General features: G+C 45.6%; 1 protein-coding gene and 1 long non-coding RNA gene across 2 annotated transcripts in view; one reads left to right on the plus strand and one right to left on the minus strand.

The window, feature by feature from the left end:
- Positions 1 to 24106, minus strand: part of LOC309362988 — a 127580-nt gene extending 103474 nt beyond the window's left edge. Inside the window, exon 1 of the long non-coding RNA XR_014165130.1 lies at positions 23708 to 24106. This is a non-coding gene — a long non-coding RNA (uncharacterized lncRNA). The remainder of the gene's footprint in view (positions 1 to 23707) is intronic.
- Positions 6844 to 9481, plus strand: LOC309363670 (thiol S-methyltransferase TMT1A-like). Its single transcript, XM_081900023.1, has 2 exons — positions 6844 to 7619; positions 8927 to 9481. The coding sequence occupies exons 1-2, from the start codon at positions 7119 to 7121 to the stop codon at positions 9161 to 9163; spliced, it is 738 nt and encodes a 245-aa protein (XP_081756149.1). The 5' UTR covers positions 6844 to 7118; the 3' UTR covers positions 9164 to 9481.
- Positions 24107 to 25369: the final 1263 nt, after the last annotated feature.

Raw genomic sequence — 25369 nt, forward strand, 5'->3', positions numbered from 1 at the left:
CAGGGCTTTAAGATGTGGGTGGGTGGGTGGAGCTGCTTTGATCTTGGAGTGGGATAAGGCAGCTGGAAGTTAGCCCACCTTTCCCCATTACATTGTGTGCAGGTGAGGCATGCAGGGTGCAGTTGCTAGGAGTCTTTTTTCCAAATAAAAAAATCAATTGCTTTGGTGCAGCCCCAGTCCCCCCCCCCCATCCACCTCTTGGGTTCTGGGACTGTGGGTGATGCCTAAAAATGAGGCTGGTGGTAAAAGGTAGAAAGGTAAAGGACCCCCAGACGGTTAAGATGCCGGCGTTTGTCCACAGACAGCTTTCCAGGTAACGTGGCCAGCATGGCTAAACTGCTTCTGGTGCAACGGACACCTTGACGGAAACCAGAGTGCACGGAAACGCCATTTACCTTCCCGCCGCAGCAGTACCTATTTATCTACTTGTGTTGGTGTGCTTTCGAACTGCTAAGTTGGCAGGAGCTGGGAAACGGCAATGGGAGCTCACCACCATTGAGCGGATTGGAACTGCCGACCTTCCGATCGGCAAGCCCAAGAGGCTCGGTGGTTTAGACAGCGCCACCTGCTCCCCTTATTGGGTGGCGGTGGCAGCAACTGGTGGAGACTTAAGACTCAACTGGCAGCACTGCAGGGCTGTTGTGCAGCAGCCGGGAAAGGAAGGGGGCATGAGAGGCTCTCCCTTCTCCACACAGCCTTCTCTAACTGAACAAACTGGCAGATTTGCTGTTAAGGTTCCATTCCTCTTAAGAGTACAGTAACATATCTGCAGAACAGGGGGGTTGAGGAGCCATGGGAATGAGGATGGTGCAAGGGGAGTTTGAAAAAATAGAGGAGGAAAGAGGGGTGAAAGTGAAAAGGAGGGAACAGGAGGCATGGGACTGGGGGTGAAGGTTCTGGCAGTTACTATGAGTGTGGTCTGAGCATAAGTGGGGCTGCAGAAAAGGAGGCAGAAAAGAAGCTATGGACAGGAGGGTGAAGATGAAAACAGGTGCAAAATGGGGCTGCAGAACAGGAGGGATTATGTCTCGACAGAACAGACAATCCAGTAATTAAAGTGCCTTTTTTGGGGGGGGTGTTGGGCATTGAGTTGGCGAACAGTGGGGTTAAACTGAACTTTCCTTGAAAGGTCCTTTCATCCTGATGCTACATTTGCCAAACTAGCTGGCTCATGGCAACCCTTAGCCCCAAATGACCTGCCGTTGTAACTGCCGTCCTTTGCACAAAAGAACTCTCCGTAAAACACGAGCAGAGAAGGTAGGTCTTCAGATCCCTGCCTGAGGGGCAAAAGGTTGCAGTGACATCAAGGGAAAGCTATGGGGAGAAATTGCAAGGCTGCTTTGAGAGAGAGACGTGTACATACTTGAGCTGAACAACTTTGATGAGTTAGAGGAGGAACAAATTGTTCCAGACCCTCCCAAGTGTCCCTATTTTCCAGGGACATTCCCAGATTTACAGAAGCCGTCCCGGTTTCTGATATGATTTCGCTTTTCCTTAGCACGTCCCTATTTCCATCGGAGAAATATTGCAGGGTATGGAGTTACGGGACCCTCAAGCCAAGGAGATAAGTAAATATACAACCTTTAGAAGGCATCTGAAGGCAGCCCTGTATAGGGAAGTTTTTTTAATGTTTAATTAGGTTTTTATATATGTTGGAAGTGGCCCAGAGTGGCTGGGACAACCCAGCCAGATGAGCAGGGTATAAATGAGAAAAATTATTATTATTATTATTATTATTATTATTATTATTATTATTATTTAGGATGTCTGTGTTTTCATCAGATAAATGTTTGAGGGTATGTTGTTCTAAACACTTAAGATTTGGCTACATGTTAATCAGTTATGTGATTATATCCTCCACAGATTTTTTTCTTAACCCCTCCCCCCCCAAAAAAATAAACCCTTGGGTTAAGCTGCCTCTGAATGGAAAATGCAGGTAATAATGATTTTATTATTATTATTTATACCCTGCCCATCTAGCTGGGTTTCCCCAGCCACTCTGGGAGGCTACCAACAGAATATTTAAAACATGATAAAACATCAAACATTAAAAACTTCCCTAAACAGGTGTGCCTTCATATCTCTCTGCCCCCAGCTCCAGGCCCTTCCCAAGTTATTCCCCCTCACACAAATATGTACACACTCATGTGTACATGTGTGATGGGTAAGAGAAATCTGAGTAAGCTGTGGGTTAAGCAAAAAAACAAATAAACTGCTTTTGCGCTTCAGAACGCCAGAGGAGAAAGAGTTACACAGTCACCCTCCTTCGCTTCCCTTCTGGCAGATTGCCAAAGACTGCTTTTGGCAGTCAATCAATCAATCAATCGATTTTATTGCATTAGCCGTGTGGCCATAGCATAATATACATAGAGATAACAACATAAAATGGGGGTGGGGAGGTAAAAGTAGATGTCGTCCTGGACGAGTACTTTGAAAGAAATAGGGATAACAAAAATAACAGGGGATTTAGAACATCGAGTGACAGCGAAAACAAAACAGGTTCGATTGTGCGGCATATCGACTACAGCTGTGGTATTAAAAAGAAGTTGCTGCCGCTTTCCTCTTCATCACACTAAGCAGGAAGTTAGCTGTCATCTCGGTAATCCAGCTATCAGAATCCTGCAGAAGAAGGGGCACTATCCAAGGCTGGATTGGGAGATGAAGCTTGTTCACGAGAGGAGTTAGAAACCGAGATCTTTCATCTGCCCAGTTGGTACAGAAGAGCATTACATGTTCCATAGTCTCCAGAGCCGTGTCATTGCAGGTGCATATTCTATTTGCGATGGGAACTCTGGAATAACGACCCGACAGAACTGCTGTAGGAAAACAGTTGAGACGGGCACAGGTAAAGGCCCTTCGCTTAGCCTCCGAAGGAATTGTGAAGCAGTATAGAGGGATCCCTTCAGGGGCTGGAATAGCTAGGGCTAAACCTGAACACGGCCCTCTTGAATGAGAGGCTGTGTTAGAGAAGTCAAGTTGCTGTAGCTTCTTTTTGATTAGGGGTAGGGCCGCCGGGTTAAAACACTCTAAGTTAAAAACAGTTTTGCGGTTCAAATTCAGAAGAGAGCGGAATTTGAGATTAATTGTGGTTTTCCAAGGAGAATTATGAATATCTCTTAGGATCAGGTTGGAGAAACCACCTCTAATTCGAGCATCCGATGCTAATAGGTGGGAGCTATAGGAAATGGCTCGACTCCATGCTCGTTTTTCAATTGAGGGCTGGGCGAACTCAAGTCTTAGGGCTGCACCTGAGACACACCTCGGCACGCCGGAAAGAGATCTCAGAAACATGTGAAGTGGGCGATCCAAGTTACCTGATATTGCTGTAGTCCATACTTCGCAGCCATATAATAATTTAGGGACAACTTTGGCATTAAATATTTGAATTGCTGCTGGAAGGTGTTTGCCGCCCTTCTGGTGATAGAATCGGACAATGGCATTAGAGGTTGTGGTTGCAGCAAGAGAGGCAGATTGTAGATGGGTGGTCCAGGAGAGATTATAAGTAAATATTAAGCCTAGATATTTAAAGGCTTTTACCTTTTCTAAGTAGCCACCTGTGATCTTAAGCGGCTCCAGCTTAAGTTTGCGGGAACGAGTGAAGTGGAGGACTTTCGATTTTTTATAATTAATATTAAGAGCTTCCGCCTTGCAATAGGCGATAAATGCATTAACTGCATTTGCTAGGTCCGCAGCTGTTCTGGATAAGATGACGGCATCATCTGCATAGAAAAGGGAGGCAACGGGGTGGCCTGCTAAATGAGGAGGATACTTAGTTGCTAGCTTCAAAGGGGAAAGAGCATCATGAAGATAAAGATTAAACAGTAAAGGGGCCAAGAGACAACCTTGTCGGACGCCCCTGGCCGTTGGGAATGGAGTGGTAAGGGAGCCGTTGGGACCAATTCGGACGCGAGCTGTAGTGTTTGAATAAAGGGAAATAATTAGGGAGAGGAGGTGCGGATCAATTCCCAGATGGGCAAGTTTGGACCATAGTCTCTGCCTAGGAATGGAATCGAAGGCGGCCTCGAGGTCTATGAAAGCGGCAAACAAGTGGCCTTGCCTTGGTGCAGTGTATTTACTGGCAAGGTGATAGAGAGTTAGACAATGGTCCATGGTTGATGCTGACTTTCGGAAGCCAATCTGTTCTGGCGGTAGAATGTTCCTCTCATGGACCCATGAAAGAAGTTCTTCCAATAAAACAGCGGCAAATATTTTCCCCGGAATAGATAATAAACTGATGGGGCGATAGTTCCTAGGGATGTTTGGCTGGCCGCCTTTGTAAATCGGAACTATTGTAGCTTCTCTCCAGGAGTCGGGGATGTCTAAGGCGGAGGAGATAGCGGGGAATACAGGAGTCAGCTGTTCACTCCACCAAAGAGGATCAGTCAGGAAAAGGTCCAACGGGACCATGTCTGGGCCGGGGGCCTTGTTCCTTCGCATGGACATTATGATGTTGAAGATGCGGGTTGAGGTAAAGTTTACTGAGGAGGTGGGACTAAGAGAACAGGAACAGAGGTCCAGCGGGGATTGAAGGTGATCTGTAGGATGATTTGGAGAAGCGAAACTGGCTGAATAATAGGCGATCCATTCGTCAGCGGAAATCAAGGTAGCTGAATTGAATGGTGCCGAAGGTCTAACTAAGCGCCAGAAGGAGCGGGAGTCATGCCTCTCTACAGCCAAACGAAGAGTGGACCAAGCCTCAAGGATGTGTTGCTGTTTCTTGCAACGAATCATGTTTCTGTATGCCCTTTTAATATCTAAAAGCTCTGCACAGGTTTGGAGGTCGTTGGAAAATTTGATGTTTCTGACCATTTTCCTAATTTGCCTTCTTAGGGCTTTGCATTTCTTTTTTTTTAAAAAAATAATTTTTATTCATTTTTTAAACACATAATAAAAACACACAAACAAAACAAAAGACAAATACATACACAACATTTAAATCATAATGTTATTCTCATACACCTTCTTTCCTCTGACTTCCCCATACCTCCCTTTCACTGCATCCTTGTTTTACAGTTCTTTAGCAACCCATTAGTCAGTTTATCTACTAGTTCCCTTCTATTAATTATCCTTAAACTTATTAGTTACAGCTGTAATTCTCTAATTCTTACCCCTTGACATCTTAACACTCCTCAATTTTACAACAATTTTTTAGATATATTTTGAATTTCTTCCAGTCCTCTTCCACTGTCTCTTTCCCCTGGTCGCGGATTCTGCCGGTCATCTCTGCCAATCCCATAAAGTCTGTCACCTTTGTCTGCCATTCTTCCAGAGTAGGTAGTTCTTGCATCTTCCAATACTTTGCCAGAAGAATTCTTGCTGCTGTAGTTGCATACATAAAAAATGTCCTATCCTTCTTTGGCACCAATTGGCCAACCATGCCCAAGAGAAAAGCCTCAGGTTTCTTAGAAAACGTCCACTTAAGGACCTTCTTAATTTCATTATAGATCATTTCCCAAAAGGCTTTAATCTTTGGGCAGGTCCACCAAAGGTGGTAAAAGGTACCTTCAGTCTCATTACATTTCCAGCATTTATTATTGGGCAAATGGTAAATTTTTGCAAGCTTGACTGGGGTCATGTACCACCTGTAAATCATTTTCATTATGTTCTCTTTTAAGGCATTACATGCCGTAAACTTAATACCAGTGGTCCATAACTGTTCCCAGTCAGCGAACATAATGTCATGACCGATATCCTGTGCCCATTTAATCATAGCTGATTTCACCGTTTCATCTTGTGTATTCCATTTCAACAGCAAGTTATACATTCTAGACAGATTCTTAGTATTGGGTTCTAACAATTCTGTTTCTAACTTTGACCTCTCCTTCTGAAATCCTATTTTCCTGTCCTGCTTAAATGTCTCATTTATCTGATGGTAATGTAACCAATCTCGAACTTTGAACTTTAATTTCTCATAACTCTGAAGTTTAAGCTTCTCACCATCTTGTTCTAGGATTTCACAGTATTTTGGACATTTAGAGGGCTTTGCATTTCTTGTCAAACCAAGGTGATTCAGAGAAAAAGCGTTGGTGGGTAGGCGAGGTGGTGGTTATGTAGGTTGTTGAAAAAGCATCAATTAATTTCTGGTATTGGTCAGCGGGCAGAATTGAGTCAGAGAGAACTGCAGGCATATCGAATGATTTTTGTATGTCCAGGGCAAGAGAGGAGCTGAGGCTTGTCCATTTCTTTGTTTTGTATACAGGGTAACTTTGTGCCGTGGAACTATAGTTTGAGGGGGCTGAAAATGGCTCTCTTAGGTTTAACAATAGAGTCAATGGAAGGTGGTCACCACCAAAATATTCAGCCACTTCCATTTTTGTAGAGATTGAGAATAGCTCCGGCGTCAGTAGAATGTAGTCGACAACACTGGTTCCCCGGGAAGAGATGCACGTTAGCTGCTGTGAGGACAAACGTTGCCATTTGCGATGCAGAGATCGTTTTCGATGGCCAATTGGGCCATCAGCCTCCCCGACGCATTTGTTATGGGATCAAGAGAGCATCTGTTTCCCCAGGGAGGCTGCAGGGGATTGTCCAGGAGTGTTGCGGAAGATAATATAGCATCATCGTTGGGACCTATTCTTGCGTTAAAGTCGCCTAAGAGGATTTGAGGAAGTCCTGGGTTAGTTGTTTGAAGATCATGGAGCCAAGACGAAAGTTCAGACCACCTTTCACTACGATCAGAATCATTAGTTGCTGGGGGCAGATATACTGTAGTTATCAGCCATGAGCTTTTGGTCTTTGGAAGGTGGATCTTTATAGTGAGAAAGTAAGGGGAAGATTTAAGTTCCTCGCAAATGGTGAGGGATAAGGTGGTTGAAATAAGACAGGCAGTCAAAACAAAAGGCTCAGGCTGAATGAGGAAGTCAGTGGGTAACATGATCCTTAGGAAGTTCCTGAACCTAGCAAGAAGTTTGCAGCTTCCTCTCTCCTCGTCCACAACCCTGCTTTGAGATCTGCACTGGAACTAAGCGATGATAGAGGAAAGAGAGCCATCCGCGTCCTAACTTTCCCAAGACAGGCTATATCGACGTTTGCACAGAATTCAAAGCTATTTCCCCTTCTTCTGGACTTCCGAGGGAAAAAGAGGGCGGAAGATCTGAGACTGGGCTAGAGGAGCTGAAATGGCAACAGCCCTGGTCTTCTGCCTCCGTTTCTGTCTCCAGCTGCTAGCCCTTCCCATATACGTGCTGTCGTACTTGGGCGTATGGCAGCCCTACTGCAAGAAGATCTTCCCGGCCTTCATGGAGAAGTTTGCACCCAGTTACAACAAGAAGATGTCAAGGCAGAAACAAGAGCTGTTCCGCAACTTGTTGGAGTTTGCAGGCCCCTCGGGGCAGCTGCGGCTGCTGGAGATAGGAACCGGCACGGGGTCCAACTTCCAGTTCTTCCCGGCCAACTGCAGGGTCACCTGTACAGACCCCAACCCCCACTTTCAACGGAGTCTGGCCAAAAGCATGGCCCCGAACCAGCACCTTCAGTTTGACAGCTTCTTGGTGACCCCGGCGGAGAATCTGCAGGAGGTGGCCGATTCTTCCGTCGATGTCGTCGTTTCCACTTTGGTCCTCTGCTCCGTGCGGGACATGCAAAGTGTTCTGAGCGAAGTCTGCAGGGTCCTCAAGCCGGTGAGTATTTGAGGGGGAGAGGGCAGCAAAAGAGACATGGTGGGGTAGAGATGCAATTTTAGAGGAGTGTAGTAGGCAGCAGGCTGATGCAAAGGAAGGGAGCAGCAGGGTTCACTTGCCCCAGACCTCAAAGATGGCATGGGGGCCCTCGCCAGGGTCTCCCAAACTTACGCTGTCGTGCCAATAACAAGACTCCCACCCCAGACCTCAGACAAGCTCTGAACAGGCCTGGTAGGTAGCTTTGTGTTACAGTGAAATTGTAAGCACGCTTATCGGGAGGTAAGCTCCACTGAACTAAATGGGACTTTGCTTCTGAATAAACATGCCTAGGATTGCAGACCTTCCAAGTGTCCCTATTTTCCAGGGACAGTCCCAGAGTTACAGAAGTCGTCCCGGTTTCTGATTCGATCCCGGAATGTCCCACGTTTCCTTAGGAGGTCCCTATTTTCATCGGATAAATGTCGGCGGGTATGGATTTATGCAATCCCTGAGCCAAGGAAATAAGTAACTATACAACCTTTAGAAGACATTTGTCTTACCAGACTGACTTTGTGTATGTTCCTTTTGACAAAGGCCTAAAGCTTCACTGAAACCTGTATCTATTTGGCATTCCTTTTGGGACCCCTGACTACGGACCCCAACCTTGTACTAAATTTCCCTGTCAGACAGAAGGGAGATTGCTAGTGGCAGGTAATCAGCCCTTGGGCTTACATGTTTGCGGATGCCCCAAGTCTAATATTCATTCTGAAGATGTACCATATTTTTCGCTCTATAAGATGCACCAGACCAAAAGACGCATCTAGTTTTTGGAGGAGGAAAACAAGGGATAAAATATTCTGAATCTCAGAAGCCAGAACAGCAAGAGGAATCGCTGCGCAGTGAAAGCAGCAATCCCTCTTGCTGTTCCGGCTTCTGGGATAGCTGCGCAGCCTGCATTCGCTCCATAAGACGCACACACATTTCCCCTTACTTTTTAGAAGGGAAAACGTGAGTCTTATAGAGCAAAAAATACGGTATATTTTGCCTTTTGACTGAATGATCCTCAATGCAGCTTGCAACAGATTGTAATAACATACATATGTAGGAGCTCTTAGACCTTCGAACTACTGGAATATTGACATTTTCGCAGGTATTTATGCAAGGAAGAAGCAAAGCACAAGTAGGTCGGTCAGATTTTGGGGGAAATAAATACCTGGTGAAATTGATTTTAAGGCACTGAAAGTGGTCTTATATCATGCACAAAACATCCTACACTCTTGGTTTCCCTGAAATACTTGTTGTTCAAATGGTCTCCTCCTTTCCTTTAGGGTGGAGCATTTTATTTCTTGGAACACGTGGCTGCAGACCATTCAAGCTGGTGCTACTTTTGGCAGCAAGTTCTCTTCCCAACATGGAAACTTCTCTTTGACGGATGCTGCTTAACAAGAGAGATCTGGAGTGATCTTGACAAAGCAAATTTCTCAGATGTAAAGCTGCAACATATATACGTCCCCTTACACTGGACACCGATTCAGCCACATATCATTGGTTATGCTGTAAAATAATTCTCAATTCACCAGTGCAATCCAATCAGATGAATGTTTACTGAAAAATATGTTCCACTGAGTTCAGCTCCTATGTCAGACTGCAATACAGTAGTATGCTCAGTTACTTGGGAGAAAGTTCCACTGAACTCAGGGAATTTTTATTTCTGAGTAAACATGTTAAGGATTCTCCTTTTATATACACATTTCAAAGGAAGTTTCCTTTGAATTCAGTTCTACTTTCTAAAGTGCAGAGCAGACTGGGAAAATCTTAGAATATAGTCAACGACAACTTGTTTAAATCAATTAACTGCAAATTAAAGCACTACTAAGACACCATTTTAAAGTTCTCTGCATGCTTTTTTTCTCCTAAAAAATTTGTGTAAACACATAGCATTGCTAACTGGCCAGAAAAAGAAATCAGCCTGGCCAGCTTGTGCTGATTTGATCTGCAGAAATCAGCTGGTGAAGCTTTTACTGACAAGGCACCTAAATATTATCTGAATGGGGTGTAAATATTAGAGAATTCTCACCACTTGCTTCAAACAATTCCAGGACTGTGAGGGGCAAAGCCATGGCAGATGAACTGGTGGGGAAGGGACCCTCGCCCAGTGACAGAGTACAAGGTGCAATCCTTGGGCTTCCTTTTGGACCCAATTGCAGGTGACATGGGAAAAATATTGTCCAAGACCTCTGGCAGCGTAGTGAGCATGGGCAGAGTTGGGACAAAAAGTCTGACCCTATATATGGTGTAGGAATGAAAATCACGGGAGACGAGTAGTAGGTGTCATGTGAGAGGCGTCTGCCGGGGAAGTCCCGGGAACTCTCTTTTATTGAATATCACAAAGCATTGCCACAGGTGTACTTGTGGTTGATTGGTTGATACAAACACAAAGAAACTCATTGCCTATTGGTTAATGCAAATGCAAGGTGGGAATTACATGTGAGGGGTGGGAATTACATGTGAGCATTAATCACTGGTAGATTAAAGGCTGGGAAACGAGGTTGGGACTAGACAGGCATGAAGCCTCCTAATTAATTTGTAACTAAAGATTAATATAGCATAAAACAATTACTAATGATTGATCATAACATATAACAATCGAGTTCCGTAGATGTGGTCAGCTATGCACTGAGAACAGGTCATCATGAACTTAAGATGAACTGAGCAAGGAGGGAATGTCTTGGTGTTTGGAACAGGTTCGTACAGTGTGTGCAGAAACAGAGAGAAGATTATAAGCGAGACTTCCCAGAATGCAAGAGGAGAGAAGCAAGACTTCCCATAGCAAGACTTCCCATAAGGCCACAGTTATGTGTAGAAAGAGATGCAATGCTTCCCTATAATGCAACAATTATGTGCAGAGGGAAAACATATGTGCAGAAGGAAAACTTCCCTTTATCTCCCCCTTTCTTTTCTTTTTTGCGAGGCGTACTGGGTGAATAAGGCAAAAATATTTCGGGATTAGTGGTGTGCCAGCGAATGCCCAAAATAAGTTCGCCAGGGAGGATGGGACAGAAGATACTACGAGATACGTGGTTTGCCAACGCATGCTCGAAATAAATCTGCCCATATCTCCCCTTTGGTTTACAATTGGTATCGCCACTTTGCAAAATAAGCAGCGAGGATTTTATTGGGTGGTTGAGGGGGAGAGAGAAGCCGAGAGAAAAGACTTATGAGGCCAGGAATGCATTGGAGGAAGCAGCATAGTAAGATCAACATGCAAATTATGACAATAGCATATTGAAAGAGATTACGAAGCCAAGTAAGGTTCGGCAGCCAAGCGGTAAGCCACTGGGTGAAAGAATCCCAGAAAGCAGGAAAACCAACATCCTGTTTGATATGATGTGTGAGATTTTGCAAATGAGAGATTTGTTTTTGAATAGCCTTAGAATTGTCAGTGATATTAAAGCAGCACATGTTTTCCACTTGTTCGCATCCGTAATGATGGAGCATCAATAGATAATCGATAGCAGCGCATTTCTATGAGTCCGTGACGCAATTCACTCTGTTCTTTATTCAAAAGGTGAAGAGCTTGTGAAGTAGAATTCAAGGCTTTTGCTGCGGAGCAAGCTAAAGAGTTAATATTCCTGCTATTCCGTACAGCCAGTCCAGGGACTCCTAAAAGAGAGACAGCTAAAGAAATATATTCAGATCTGCTAGGGAGAGAGACAAAATCGTTATAATCATTAGTCAATTGCACAGGGCGTCAATATCGAGAGCGGGACAAATGATGCTTTTTTGGTAAAATAATAGACATACGGCTTAAGCAGCAGGGCGTGCCATGGCTGATATTTGCAGGAATATAATTAAACGTGAAGCCTGGACACGACCAGAACCAGCCTTCAGGCATATATATATGAAATATTTACATAATCAGAACAATTGAAGTTATCCTTGCCCATTTTTACACTGTTGGTTTTTGTGCAGCTCACCATACGGGCACAAGTAACATTAAAGGAAGCCACGTATGGGGTCATGGAATTGGCTGCGTGGAGAAATGATGCAAAACTTTAACAGCAGCTGCCAGCTCAGAATGCTGGGCAAACTTCTGTAGAAGAATGTAGAGGCTGTGCCATTTATCATTTTGTAGCCATGCAACGACCCCCCTGGAGGGGGCTCCATTAGTAAACACAGTAAGGGCATCCAACAGGACAGGGCTACTGCGCTATGCTTAAATTCACTTTCAAAAACTACATATTGAGCAGCATTTAAAAGCATTTGGTTGGCTGCCAAATTTGCATTGGCTCTGGCAAGCAAGGACATGGCATGGCTCTGGCTGCCAAATTCCGCACAGGATTGAATCCTCTGAGCCGGATCGTATTTAGGACGGTTAATGATTGACTGCAAAGCCTTCTTACAGTAGGTGTTTGCATTTTCAAAAGGCAATTTTTCCATCAGTTCATTCTGGGCTGTAGTATTATCAACCTGCCTGGTGACTGCTTCTTTCAATCTATCTATAAATTGATGGTAGGGCTCTGAATGTTGTTGTTTAATATTAACAAAAGAGCTAATAGGGAAAGCAGAAGGCAATTCCCCCGCCCACTCAGATTCCTCCTCTAAGGACAGAATTCCTTTCTGCCTAGCCAGAGAAAGTGAGGTGCGCACAGCTCCTGTAGGAGAGCACGCAGGGGTTGTGGCAGGCAAAGCAGGCAAAGGAGGAAGGGGAGGGGTGGATGGGTTTGTGGGCTGAGGTGTAGGGAGGGGTTGGCAAGGCTGCAATGGAGGCAAAAGCTTAGGATAAGGAGGGGGGGATTGTCTGCTACAGCCAGAAGGGCAGGAGCCGAAGGAGACGCCTGGGGTCCTAATTTAGCAACGGCAGCTGCACATTTCTGCCAGGTGAGCAGACAATGAATTGAAGCCCTCGGTTCTGCAAAGAGGGTCTTCCCGATCTTTTGCCAAGTCCCCACCTCAAGGGACCCCCTTTCGGGGTAGGAGGGACATTGGCAAGCAATCTCACCAAGGAGCTGTTCAATTTCTTTTAAGGAAACATTAACACCCACAACTCGCTGTCTAACTAGAGAAAACAATTCCCTGGCATGTTCTTTCTGCAATTTTGTCAAATCGCCCCCCATACTCACGAAGTAGCGCGCTGAGACTTTTCCAGTCGAGTGAAGTACAGGGGCTTGGCTGCGTAAGGGATCTGGCACGTCCGGGGTCACCAGATGTAGGAATGAAAATCACGGGAGACGAGTAGTAGGTGTCATGTGAGAGGCGTCTGCCGGGGAAGTCCCGGGAACTCTCTTTTATTGAATATCACAAAGCATTGCCACAGGTGTACTTGTGGTTGATTGGTTGATACAAACACAAAGAAACTCATTGCCTATTGGTTAATGCAAATGCAAGGTGGGAATTACATGTGAGGGGTGGGAATTACATGTGAGCATTAATCACTGGTAGATTAAAGGCTGGGAAACGAGGTTGGGACTAGACAGGCATGAAGCCTCCTAATTAATTTGTAACTAAAGATTAATATAGCATAAAACAATTACTAATGATTGATCATAACATATAACAATCGAGTTCCGTAGATGTGGTCAGCTATGCACTGAGAACAGGTCATCATGAACTTAAGATGAACTGAGCAAGGAGGGAATGTCTTGGTGTTTGGAACAGGTTCGTACAGTGTGTGCAGAAACAGAGAGAAGATTATAAGCGAGACTTCCCAGAATGCAAGAGGAGAGAAGCAAGACTTCCCATAGCAAGACTTCCCATAAGGCCACAGTTATGTGTAGAAAGAGATGCAATGCTTCCCTATAATGCAACAATTATGTGCAGAGGGAAAACATATGTGCAGAAGGAAAACTTCCCTTTAATATGGTTACCTATATTAAGAAGTGAAGATGTGTTTGTAATGTAGCTATTACAATTTTTTGTTGATGAAACTGCTGGTAAAGGGGTTGGTACAGGAACCAGTTCAAAAGTTGCCTACTTCAGCAGTAGTTAATTGATGTCAGTATTTAACTTTATCATTTTTGCTTTATGGTTGTTTTATTGCTGCAACCCACTTTGATATATTTTTAATGACATAGCAGTACATATTTTATACATAAAACTCTATCCCAAAGGTATTTTAATATGCCTTTAGGACTACCATATTCTACATGTTAAATATGCATTTATACCTGGGTTCTGGAAGTGGTTGATATTGACCCCCTACAGTTATGGGGGTGAATAAAGAGCCAGGGGTTGAAAATGGTCTAGCAGTAGGAAATCTTAATGACGAATAGTGCAAAAGAATAATAATCATGAGCCTCAGAAATAGACAGTATGGGCATGTACCTTCCTTGCCAATGTGGAACCTTATATTTAACAAGATTTCACAATCCAACAGTATGCCAGATTTATTTTTACATTTTTGCAATTCCTGGTAATGGTGGATGATTAATAAATGTTCATGATATTCTGGTATTTCTTGACTATATTTCATATACCTACCTAAGTATATGCAGTGGGGTTGATGCCAACTTCATAAGTTCATCAAAGGGTCAATGAACTCCTAAGCGTAGGAATTAAACATGAGAAGACATGAGCACTGAACCACTGTCGTATTACAACTGAACTCTTTATTTAATGTGTTTGCTATTGTTTAAGATAAAACTAATTTGAGAAAGAAACTTTTGCCATTTTTATGGGCGTTGATTGTTTACAGATAGTTGCCTTGGTGATATTGTGTCGACTGCAGTAGTCCTTGTATTACCACCCTCTTCATTGCTTTATAGCAGTTGAGCTTAGCCAGCCATGTTGGGCAGAAGATTCCTGCATCGCAGGCGGTTGGACTAGATGCCCCTCGGGATCCCTTTCCTTTTTTTTATAAGAATTTTTATTAAAGTTTCAACAAATTTTATCATAACAAAACAAAACAACACAATAACAAACAAAAAACAGTATAAAACATAAAAAACCAAAAAGAAATATATAAATTCAAATCTTAATTTCTTATAGCTTACTTTCCCGACTTCTTCACATCTCCCCTGTCTGTATTCCAATTTCTAATTTATTTTCAGCAAATCCTTCCTCTATTTTGACTAATTTTAATATTGCGTATTTTCTTTTAAATTAACCATTACCGCTACTAACCACTTATCTTCTAATCCCCTATCATTTTAACATTGATTAATTTTGCTATATTTCTTTACTTATTACTCATAAAACATCTTTGCATATTCCTTTCAACTATGTCACTAATGCCGCACTATCTTGGGATCCCTTTCCAACTCTATGCTTCCATGCACGAAACGAAGGCGTCTGTATACACAGCTGCTTACTGCTGACTTGCTGTTTATTGGAAATTTAATTTGCAACATTCTTTTTTTTAACCAGACTTTTGGTTGATCTGATTGACATCCTATGCCCTTTTAAAATGTGGCTCCTTTGGGGGGGGGGTATTGGGTTGTTTTCATTTTGATTTTTTATATATTGTGGTTTTTATATTGATCTTTTCTGTGAACCTCCGGGTATAGGTTGGTATATAAATTCAATCATTAATAATAATAATAATAATAATAATAATAATAATAATAATAATGCAAAGTCCCCGCACACGGTGAGCCCGGCGTCCCCCCTGGTTCGCGTGGGTGCGGCAGCGGGCGCTTGGGCAGGGCAGGTTCCCTCACGCGTTGAGGGCCTTGGGCGGAAGTGCGCCTGCCCGCGGAGTCCCCCTCCGAACTACGACTCCCGGCAGCCTCCAGTGCGACGGATGCAGAGTGCGTAAGGGGCATGCCAAGGAGAGTCGCGCACGTGGAGGGATGCCTCCTGGCGTTGTGGAATCCTCAGCTGTTTCTTCCCGGACAGCTCTTCCTTCTACTCTCCCGATTACTGGGATCTCTTCCCAAGTTAAGCGGCCCTCGGTTTGCCGCTCTGCCTGGCTGCTGTTTTTCCTGTAGGTCGAAGCACGTGGATCTAATGTTAGGCAAAGAAGGCAGCGAAAACTCTACCCTTTTCCTCCCTTCTGCTCCTGTCAAACGGTGCTTGCTGCTGTACGTGGTGGAGTTTAGGTCCCAAGGGGGAAAAGGCTCCGGGGCTCAAACCTGTTTGGAAGCGCCCACGGAAGTGGATTTAATTCAAGTAATTCCTCCATTTAGTAATTTTCTGAATTTTTGTTGTTGTTGTTTAGTCGTTTAGTCGTGCCCGACTCTTCGTGACCCCATGGACCAGAGCACGCCAGGCACCCCTGTCTTCCACTGCCTCCCGCAGTTTGGTCAAACTCATGCTGGTAGCTTCGAGAACACTGTCCAACCATCTCTCTCTTTTTTAAAAAATAATATTTATTACTTTTAAAGCTTACAAGAAAATAGGAGAAGAAAAAAGACGAGAAGAAAAAACAAAAGAGAGAAAAAAAACAATACAATACAGTGGTGCCTCGCAAGACGAAATTAATTCGTTCCGCAAGTTTTTTCGTCTTGCGAGTTTTTCGTCTTGTGAAGCACAGTTTCCCATAGGAATGCATTGAAAATCAATCAATGCGTTCCTATGGAAACCGCCTTCAGACCAGGTCCGGGGACAGTCTGTCCCCCGACCTCTTCTGAAGGCTGGGGGGGGGACAAGGGCTTTTCTTCCCACCCCCAGCATTTTTAAAAACCCTGGGACAGCAGAGGACAGCTTTTGAAGGCAGGTGGGAGGGAGCAAAGACTTTCGCCCCCCACCGGGCTTCAGAAGAGGTCTTGCATAGATACATTTTTTGGACACTACTATAAAAATACAGGATGGGCACATAGACACCACCTTATACCGTAAACCAACTGACCGACAAACATATCTACATGCCTCTAGCTACCATCCCAAACATACCAAACAGTCCATTGTATATAGCCAGGCACTACGTTACAGCCGCATCTGTTCCAATTCTACAGACAGAGACTCTCACCTAAGAGATCTACAGCAAACCTTTTTAGAACTAAAATACCCAGCAGATGAAGTTAGACAACAGATCAACAGAGCCAGACTGATACCCAGAGAGAACTTGCTACAAGACAGACCCAAAAAAGAAAATAGCAGAACACCTCTAGTCATCACATACAGCTCCCAAGTTAAAACAGTACAACGCATCATCAGAGATCTACAACCTCTCCTGGACAATGACAGTTCTCTTTCTCAAGCTCTGGGAGGAAGACCTTTCATTGCCTACAGACAGCCACCCAATCTTAAGCAACTCCTAACCCACAATAATGGAATGTATGGAAGTGATGTATGGAAGTGAGAGCTGGACCATAAAGAAGGCTGATCGCCGAAGAATTGATGCTTTTGAATTATGGTGCTGGAGGAGACTCTTGAGAGTCCCATGGACTGCAAGAAGATCAAACCTCTCCATACTGAAGGAAATCAACCCTGAGTGCTCACTGGAAGGACAGATTGTGAAGCTGAGGCTCCAGTACTTTGGCCACCTCATGAGAAGAGAAGACTCCCTGGAGAAGACCCTGATGTTGGGAAAGATGGAGGGCACAAGGAGAAGGGGGCGACAGAGGACGAGATGGTTGGATAGTGTTTTCGAGGATACCAGCATGAGTTTGAACAAACTGCGGGAGGCAGTAGAGGACAGAGGTGCCTGGCGTTCTCTGGTCCATGGGGTCACGAAGAGTCGGACACGACTAAACGACTAAACAACAACAACAACAACCCACAATAATAATACAACCAGACCTAACACGGACACTGGCACCAGAGCCTGCAATAAACCCAGATGCCAACTTTGCTGCCACATACACCCGGACAACACCATTACTGGCCCCAACAACATCACACATACCATCCCGGGACTATTTAATTGCTCATCGTCTAACATTGTGTATGCCATCAAATGCCAACAGTGTCCTTCAGCTCTGGAGAGTCCTGGTCTGAACAAAGACCTTGGATTCTTATCTCATTATACATGACAAAGCCATTTTCACCTTCTCACCCCTTGCTTTTTCCTGTAAGACCTATTGCAGTCGTTAAGAGTCGTCAACAGGCTCATCACAGCTATCTGCCAATCACCCATTCCCACCACCCTTCTGTGTAATACCCCTCCCCACCTTCTCACTATATAGAAGCGTCTGGAAACTTCTGTTTCAGTGTATCTGAAGAAGTGTGCATGCACACGAAAGCTCATACCAAGAACTAACTTAGTTGGTCTTTAAGGTGCTACTGGAAGGAATTTTTTTTGTTTTCCCTCTTAAAGACAGCTAATACAGTTTTTAAGTTCCCTCTGACAGGGGCAAGGTTATTGGTGAGTGAGTGTGTGTGTGTGTGTGTGTGTGTGTGTGTTTAGTTTATGAACACCCTTTGAGATCTCACAGCCAGTGTGGTCACTGCCAAGGGCTCTGGCACAGCGTGTTCTGCCTAACAGAGAGCACATGTTGCGGTTGGAGGATACAAGCCACCCTGTTGTTGCTGAGCAGATTTGGATAACCCAAGCCATAATTGGTTAAATTGGGTTGCTGGGGTGTTTTGATTGTTGCCAATTCAGAGGAGGAGTCAGAGTCTTTAAATACATCAGTTAATTTATTTGATGAACCAGGAAAAGGGATAGCTCCCTGTAATGGTTATATGGGGTTGCTCGTACGTAAGTTGCCGCCACTCCTGGCTAGGTGGCCTGGTTAAACCTTTCCTGGCTGGATAGCCCTTCACTTCATGGCTGTTCAGTCGCTAGCAGAATCCGTCTGTGGGCGTTTCTTGAACCTCTTCCAACAAAGAAGCTCTTTGACGCCAAGTCGCCGCCTACTTTCCCTGCGCGGAAGTCTTCTGCACAGGGTGGGTTTGGGCAGCGGAGGACCTGTGCTCTCCTCGCTGGTCTCCTGCGAAGAGTCCTGGAGCCTCCTCTCTGCTTCCCCCATTGGCCCCCCCTCTATCCATGGTGTAGCGCTGATTATCTTCCCCAGCCGGAGACCTGCCTCTCTCCTTGCTTGGCCCCTCTCCAGCATCGCTGTGGAGCCTCGCCTCCTCTGCTAGTTGCGATGGCAGTTCCCTGACATCCATCTCCCCCCCCAGAACCCCCTCCACCCCCGGCCCAACCTTTGGATCCAACTTCGTCCCTGTCCTCGGCCGACGATGCAGGGAATCCCCGGAAGGAGCTTGTCGCCATCCTCAGAGGATTCAAACCCCACTTCCCACCCGCTCTGATCTCTCCCCGCGGGGTGGGCCTCCCAGTCTGAATCCTCCCCCTTCGACGCTTCTCCTCCCTCCTTGTCGGAGGCAGGAAAACCCTCAACGTCTTCCTCGTCGTCGGTAGGGCCAAAGTGCTCCTCCCAGAACCTCGCTGGTGGTTGTGGTTTGTGTGGGAACCGACTGTGGAACTCTTCCACTAGATACCCATCATTGATTGCTTCTGCGGGAACCCACGTGTCTTCTGACCGGGGTTCTCCCTCCCACGCTACTAAGTACTCTACCTTGTGCCCTCGCCACCTGGAATCGAGTATTTCCATGGCTTGGTTGTGGTGTTCCCTCTCCTCTACCTGCGGATGTGTGGTGACTTCTCCCTCCCGTCCTGGGAATTCCCGCCCCTCCCTGTATGGAGAGAGTAGGGACCTGGGTGTAACTTGCTGTCAGGCAGCTTGAGCCTGAACGCCACGGGGTTCACCTGCTGAGTTACCTCAAAAGGTCCCAGCCGCCTTGGCTGCAACTTCTTGCACCCTCCCTTAAAGGGTAACCCTCGGGTTGACAACCACACCCGGTCACCCACCCATGTGGTCTCCCCTTCCCAACGGTGCTTGTCTGCCTGCCTCTTGTAGATTTCTTTGGCCCTCTCCAAATTCATCTGGAGTTGCTGGTGCAAGGCCTCCATTTCTTCCACAAACTGCTCTGCTGCAGGTACGCTCCACCCTTCCTCCCCCCTCCCCAGGAAGGCCCTGGGGTGACACCCATAATTGGCCATGAACGGGCTCATTCCCGTGGACACGTGTTCAGCGTTATTGTATGAAAATTCAGCCAGCGCTAGTTTCTCTACCCAATCATTCTGTCTCTCACTGACGTAGGTATTGCTGGAGTATACTGTTCGCTCGTTCCGCTTGCCCATTGGTTTCCAGGTGTCTCGCCGTCGAGAAGCCCACCTCGACCTGCAGCAAGCTCATGAGCTGCCTCCAGAACCTTGAAGTAAATTGTTTCCCGTGATCTGAGATGACCCTCGAGGGAGCCCCATGCAACCTGAAGATGTGATCCACAAACAATCTGGGCGTTTCCTCTGCCGTCACCGCATGTGAGCAAGCCATGAAATGGCACATTTTTGTCAGTAGATCGACTACTACCATGACTGCTGTCTTCCCCCTTGATTTGGGCAAATCTGTCATAAAATATATGGACACCACCTCCCAGGGTCTTCCCGGCGTGGCTAAGGGTTCCAATAACCCTGCAGGGGCCGCCCTCTCCCCCTTTGCCCTCTGGCAGCGGTCGCACCCCCGTACGTACTCCCGTACATCTTCCCTTACCCTTGGCCACCAGAACTGCCTGGTGACAAGCAGCATGGTCTTGTGCTGACCAAAGTGCCCTGCTGTTGGGTTGTCGTGGAGTTGTTTCAGTACCCTTCCCCTCAAGGTCTCCCCCGGTACGTACAGTGCTCCCTTATAGTACAGTACCCCTTCCTTTTCCTCAAACTCTCCATGGTTTTCCCTTCCTTCCCGTAGTTCCCTGATTTTAGTTTGGGCGAACTCGTCGTTCCTGGTGAGACCGGCTAGTTCTCGTTTCCTAACCAACACTCCCCCACACACCCATCTGTCCTTGGGGAACACGTGTCGGGCTTCCGGTGGTCACTCTCCTTCCATGTACTCCGGCTTCCGGGAGAGAGCATCGGCTCTAACATTCTCCTCTCCCGGCACATACCGGATCTCGAAGGAAAATTTGGAGAACTCTTGTGCCCATCGAATCTGTCTCTGGTTGAGTACTCGTGCAGTCCTCCAGTACTCCAAGTTCTTGTGATCCGTGCAAACCTGGATCTTGTGCAGAAGGGGTGAGCCCAGATGAAGCTGGGCAAATTCCTAAAAGCTCATCGAAAGCTGAGGAGAGCTTTGACCCCAGATGGGGGAGTGAAGGAACTGTAGCTGTTCCTGTTCCTGTACAAGCTGCAATGGATGTTGCTGACAGGGGGAGGGAAGAACGGAGTTCTAACTCCCCCACTGATGTTGCTACTGGAGAGAATGCTGTAGCTTTGAACGTTGTCCGCTGTTACAATTGTGGACAGAAGGGGCATCTGCAGAGTGTTTCTGTTCAGAATTTCCATGGCAGAAATCGGCTAAGTGCCTTTTTAAACATCCAGCTTCTCAAATCGAACCCCATCATGAATCTTTCAGGTGTAGCTGTTGGAGGCGGAGGGCAGAGAAGGTGCTAGTCCTTACCTCCCTCCTCCCAGTCCCATGATCCGTTGCCCAATGGGCTGAATTTCAGGGCTTTTGCATGTAAAGGGCAAGCTTGTTCTTTACTTGTTTAGACTCTTTAAACTTGGGAAGAGATTTTTGGCTCCATGATCAAAATGACCAAAAGGGTCGGCTTCTAGAGGACAGGAAAGATCATGATTGTACTTCCCTTACCCTCAGCCCTAACTCCGTTGAGTATTTTTTGTTATGAGACTGAGTCTTTGGGGCTGATGCTCTAGCATTCTTGTCTGGGGACTTGGTGGAAAAACAGAAAAGTGTCCCTCACCTAACTCTCCAATGCCCTTCAACAAGAATGCTGTAGGAAGTATTGCTAAGCCCAAAGGGAGGCAAGAATTTGCTTCAGCTCACCCTCTTAATGGAAGAGCAAAAGCTATGTGTGTGTCATTCTCAATCAGTCTACTTTCAGGACTGATTTTAGAACCCTCTTATATCAGGCCACATGGTCACTGGAGGTGGCCCCATCATGCAGACGTGACTATCCACACAGGGACCATCTATTTTTATTTTTTCCTGATACTGGATTTTAAGTTACAGTTACATCTTTTAAAACAGCTGTCCGTATATCGCACTGTATTCCACCTGCCTTCCAAAGGAACACGTGGCTCTCCCCACATAGCGGGTTAGGTTGAGACTGCTGATCCAAAGTGATCAGTAATTTTTACGGTAATTACGGTAATCCTGCATTCCCTTGTACCAGCTTACCTTGACTTCAGTAAGGCCTTTGAAAAGGTCCCCCATGATATTATTGCAAAAAAGCTAGTAAAATGTGGGCTAGACAAAGCTATTGTTAGGTGGATTTGTAACTGGTTGATGGGCTGAACCCAAAGAGTGCTCATCAGTGGCTCATCTTCATCCTGGAAAAAAATGACTATTGGGGTTCCACAAGGTTCTGCCCTGGGCCTGGTGCTATTCAATATTTTTATAAATGATTTGGATGATGGAATAGAGGGCATGCTAATCAAATTTGCAAATGACTGCAAACTGGGAGGGGTTGCTAATACACCAGAGGGCAGGGTCAGAATTCAAAATGACCTGAATAGCCTAGAGAGCTGGGCCAAAACCAACAATATGGAGTTCAGTAGGGAGAAATGTAAGGTACTACACCTGGATAGAAAAAAATGAGATGCACAGGTGGGGGACACTTGGCTTGACACAGAACCTGTGAAAGGGATCTGGGAGTCTTAGTCGACCACAAGTCAACAGTGTGATGTGGCAGCTAAGAACGCCAATGCAATTCTGAGCTGCATCAGTAGGAGTATTGTGTCTAGATCAGGGGTCTGCAACCTTTAAGACAAAAAGAGCAACTTGGACCCGTTTCCGAAGAAAAAAAACTGGGAGCCACAAAACTCGTCATTATAAAAATAACTTTTTGTCACCTTTTTATTATTTCTTTGTTTGACCCCTCAGAATTACTCCTCCTCATAGAAATAAACGTTAAATTAACTAGTTACCTTTTTTTGTGTGTGTGTTCTTCACTCCCCTTCAAAACAGTGACCAGCGTACATGCCCCTTACAATGTAGCTGGCGGGTGGGCGGGAAGGTGACGTCGGGACGGTGCGTGACTAACACACGCACCGCCCCATGCGATGTCACAGTCAGTACAGCGCCTGCCACAGTGGGGAGTGTCGGGGTGCACAATGCGCCTCCTCCCCTCGCTAGTATCCACCCCAGAGCCGCGTCAAAGGTGTAAAAGAGCCACATGCGGCTCCGCAGCCACGGGTTGCAGACCCCCGGTCTAGATCAAGCGAAGGAATGCTACCACACTATTCTGGTTGGTCAGACCACACCTGAAATACTGTGTCCAGTTCTGGGCACCACAATTGAAGAAGGATATTGTCAAGCTGGGGCATGTCCATGTCTATTGATGATATCCTATAGCATGAAAAAATGATATCCTATAACATTAAAAGGAAAAAACCCCAAATTTGTCTATTTATTCAAGGCACTACCAATAAACACTCCTCCAGAGAAATGAAAGAGCTGACCAAAAATGTACATCTATGAGTACACATAGGAAAGATATCCAGAAGAGGAACAAGCTAAAGGGAACAAGGACACAAATGCTAGAGAACACGTAAAAGAGGCCTCCATGTGATTCCCTTCAACCGTCAAGAGTAAACTATCAGATCCAGATCCATGCAGATCTCTACAGTTTGTTAAGGGCGTCGGGAACTGTAGTTTCTTCGGTGCCCTGGAAAGCGCAGTGTGCCAAGGGAGCTGAGAACTGTAGTTTAAGGGTGCTGGGACCTGTAGCTCCCAGGATGTGCATATGCATGTGTTTGCTTTAAACGCTATTCCGCAACCCAAAAGAAGGTTTATCATGAGGACTACACTCTTGGGCACGGAAATGAAATTACAAAACCCTTGGTTTATATATTTTTAAAAAATTGACAGTGTAGGTTTGCTTGGAAAGGACTTGAGTGTTGTGATGTACCAGGTTGCTTATAAGTGCATATCTATATAACTTAGGGGACTAAAGGGGGTGGGAAATATTTGCGGTTAATACGGATCCTACGGGGGGGGGGTACATCTTTAAAGTTCTTAAATGTTACAAACATTATGCATGAACCTATCCTTTTGACTTGACAGCTCAGGGAAGATACCAAGCTTTATGAATCCTATAAAATCAACCCCTTTGCCAAGTTCCTCCATTCCAGCACCATTTTGCCCTTGGGAAAAAGACTCTTTCCCTTCCACCTCCCCAGGCTTGAAGACATGGGTACACACCTCCTGCCCCAGGAAATGCCCAGAGGTGACAATTGCTGGGCTCCTTGTTCTCCAAGGGAAGCCCAATCTCATCCCCAGACTTGCCTCCGGCTCCAGACATGCCAAGGAAGTTCTGTTGTACTTTGGCTGGTGGGTACTTAAGACATGTTTGCCGATGATGCTAAGCTAATACTGTGCTTGGGTGTTGCCCTGACATAGCTGTCTATGCTAGTCTTGTGTAACCCTCCCCTTTGGTGACATGTTAGTGAGGTAGCAATGATGTATTGATGATGCTGTGGAAACTGTATTCTGACACATGGTGGGAAAGTTTTCAAAGTCAATGCTGCCCCATGCTCTGGGTTCACTGGCTGCTGTTGAACCTGCTGCGCAACAATAAAGGCTCTGAGTCTACTGACTGCTGTTTTGCTCCAAATTGCTTGTTTGCTGGAATAGGGGACCTATATTCCTGCTTAAACCAGCTTTCTTTTTAGGACTGTGAACTTTGCTTTGCAACACTGGTAGCCGCACGGTACATTTAAGACGCCCCCACCAAGAATCCTGGGAACTGTAGTTTGTTAAAGGTGCTGGGAACTGCAGCTTTCTCAGGGTTCCTGAAACCATATTGAGCTCTTTGGAATTTTCAGAGATTGGGGGGGGGCTGTTAACAGATGCTGCGGAAATGAATTCTTCTTGTGGTTTTCCGTGTACGAGATCCATCCCAGTATATAAGCACTACGGTTTGGGAGGAGGCCAGTTGTTTGGAAAGCACAAGGTCGACAGAAAAAGACACCCAGACTTTTGTGGACTGTGGCAGATGAGGTCAGAGGGAGACTGCGATTTGGGGAGAATGTATCTTATTCAAAGAAAGCTTAATTCCAAAGAAACAGAAAAGATGTTTGACTTTCTAGGAAATGGCACTGCTGTTCAGCTCGCAAGTTACCCAACCTCACAATTACTTAGGGTCATGCAAACAGACCGATAGCCCATTCTAGCCCAATGCACTGATGTCCACAAAAACCGGACGGATGACTCAAGGAAGCTTCCAGGCAGGGCATGAAGGCACTTAGCTCTTCCCCCCTCCCAGAACTGATATTCCAGGACAAACCTTATTTATATCAGAACTTTAATGTGCTATTAGAATTAAAAGAGGGGGAAACCCAGCCGGATGGGCGCGGTCTAGCTAAATTATTATTATGGTATTTTTCGCTCCATAGGGCACACCTGACCATAGGGCGCACCTAGTTTTCAGAGGGGGAAATCAAGGAAAAAAATATGACCCCTCCCATCTCTGGGAGCAGCCAAGTTACAGGGAACCAGGCAGAGGCCTTCTTCATGGTGATCCACTACTGCTTTAAGGGAGGTCTTGGCATAAGTAGATTTGTTGCTGATCCAAAACACCCACCCACCCCACTCACACATGAAAACAAAGACCACCACAGCCAACTACAAATGAATAACCACACCCTAGGCCACCCGACCCCACCCCCACCCATCCTTCCCCCCCTCCACCTCTTTCCCCTTTCCTTCCTAATGTCTCAACAAATGAAAATGATTTGTAAAAATGTTACATGGGGGAAAAACATGAGAGAGAGACATTGCACACTTTTGTAAATCAACAAAAATCTTTAATAATAAATAAATAAATACTAAAAACAAATAAATCATAAAAAAGAGGCCTCCTCA

This window comes from Podarcis melisellensis (assembly GCF_964234715.1).
Source record: "Podarcis melisellensis genome assembly, chromosome: 2".
NCBI lineage: Eukaryota > Metazoa > Chordata > Lepidosauria > Squamata > Lacertidae > Podarcis > Podarcis melisellensis.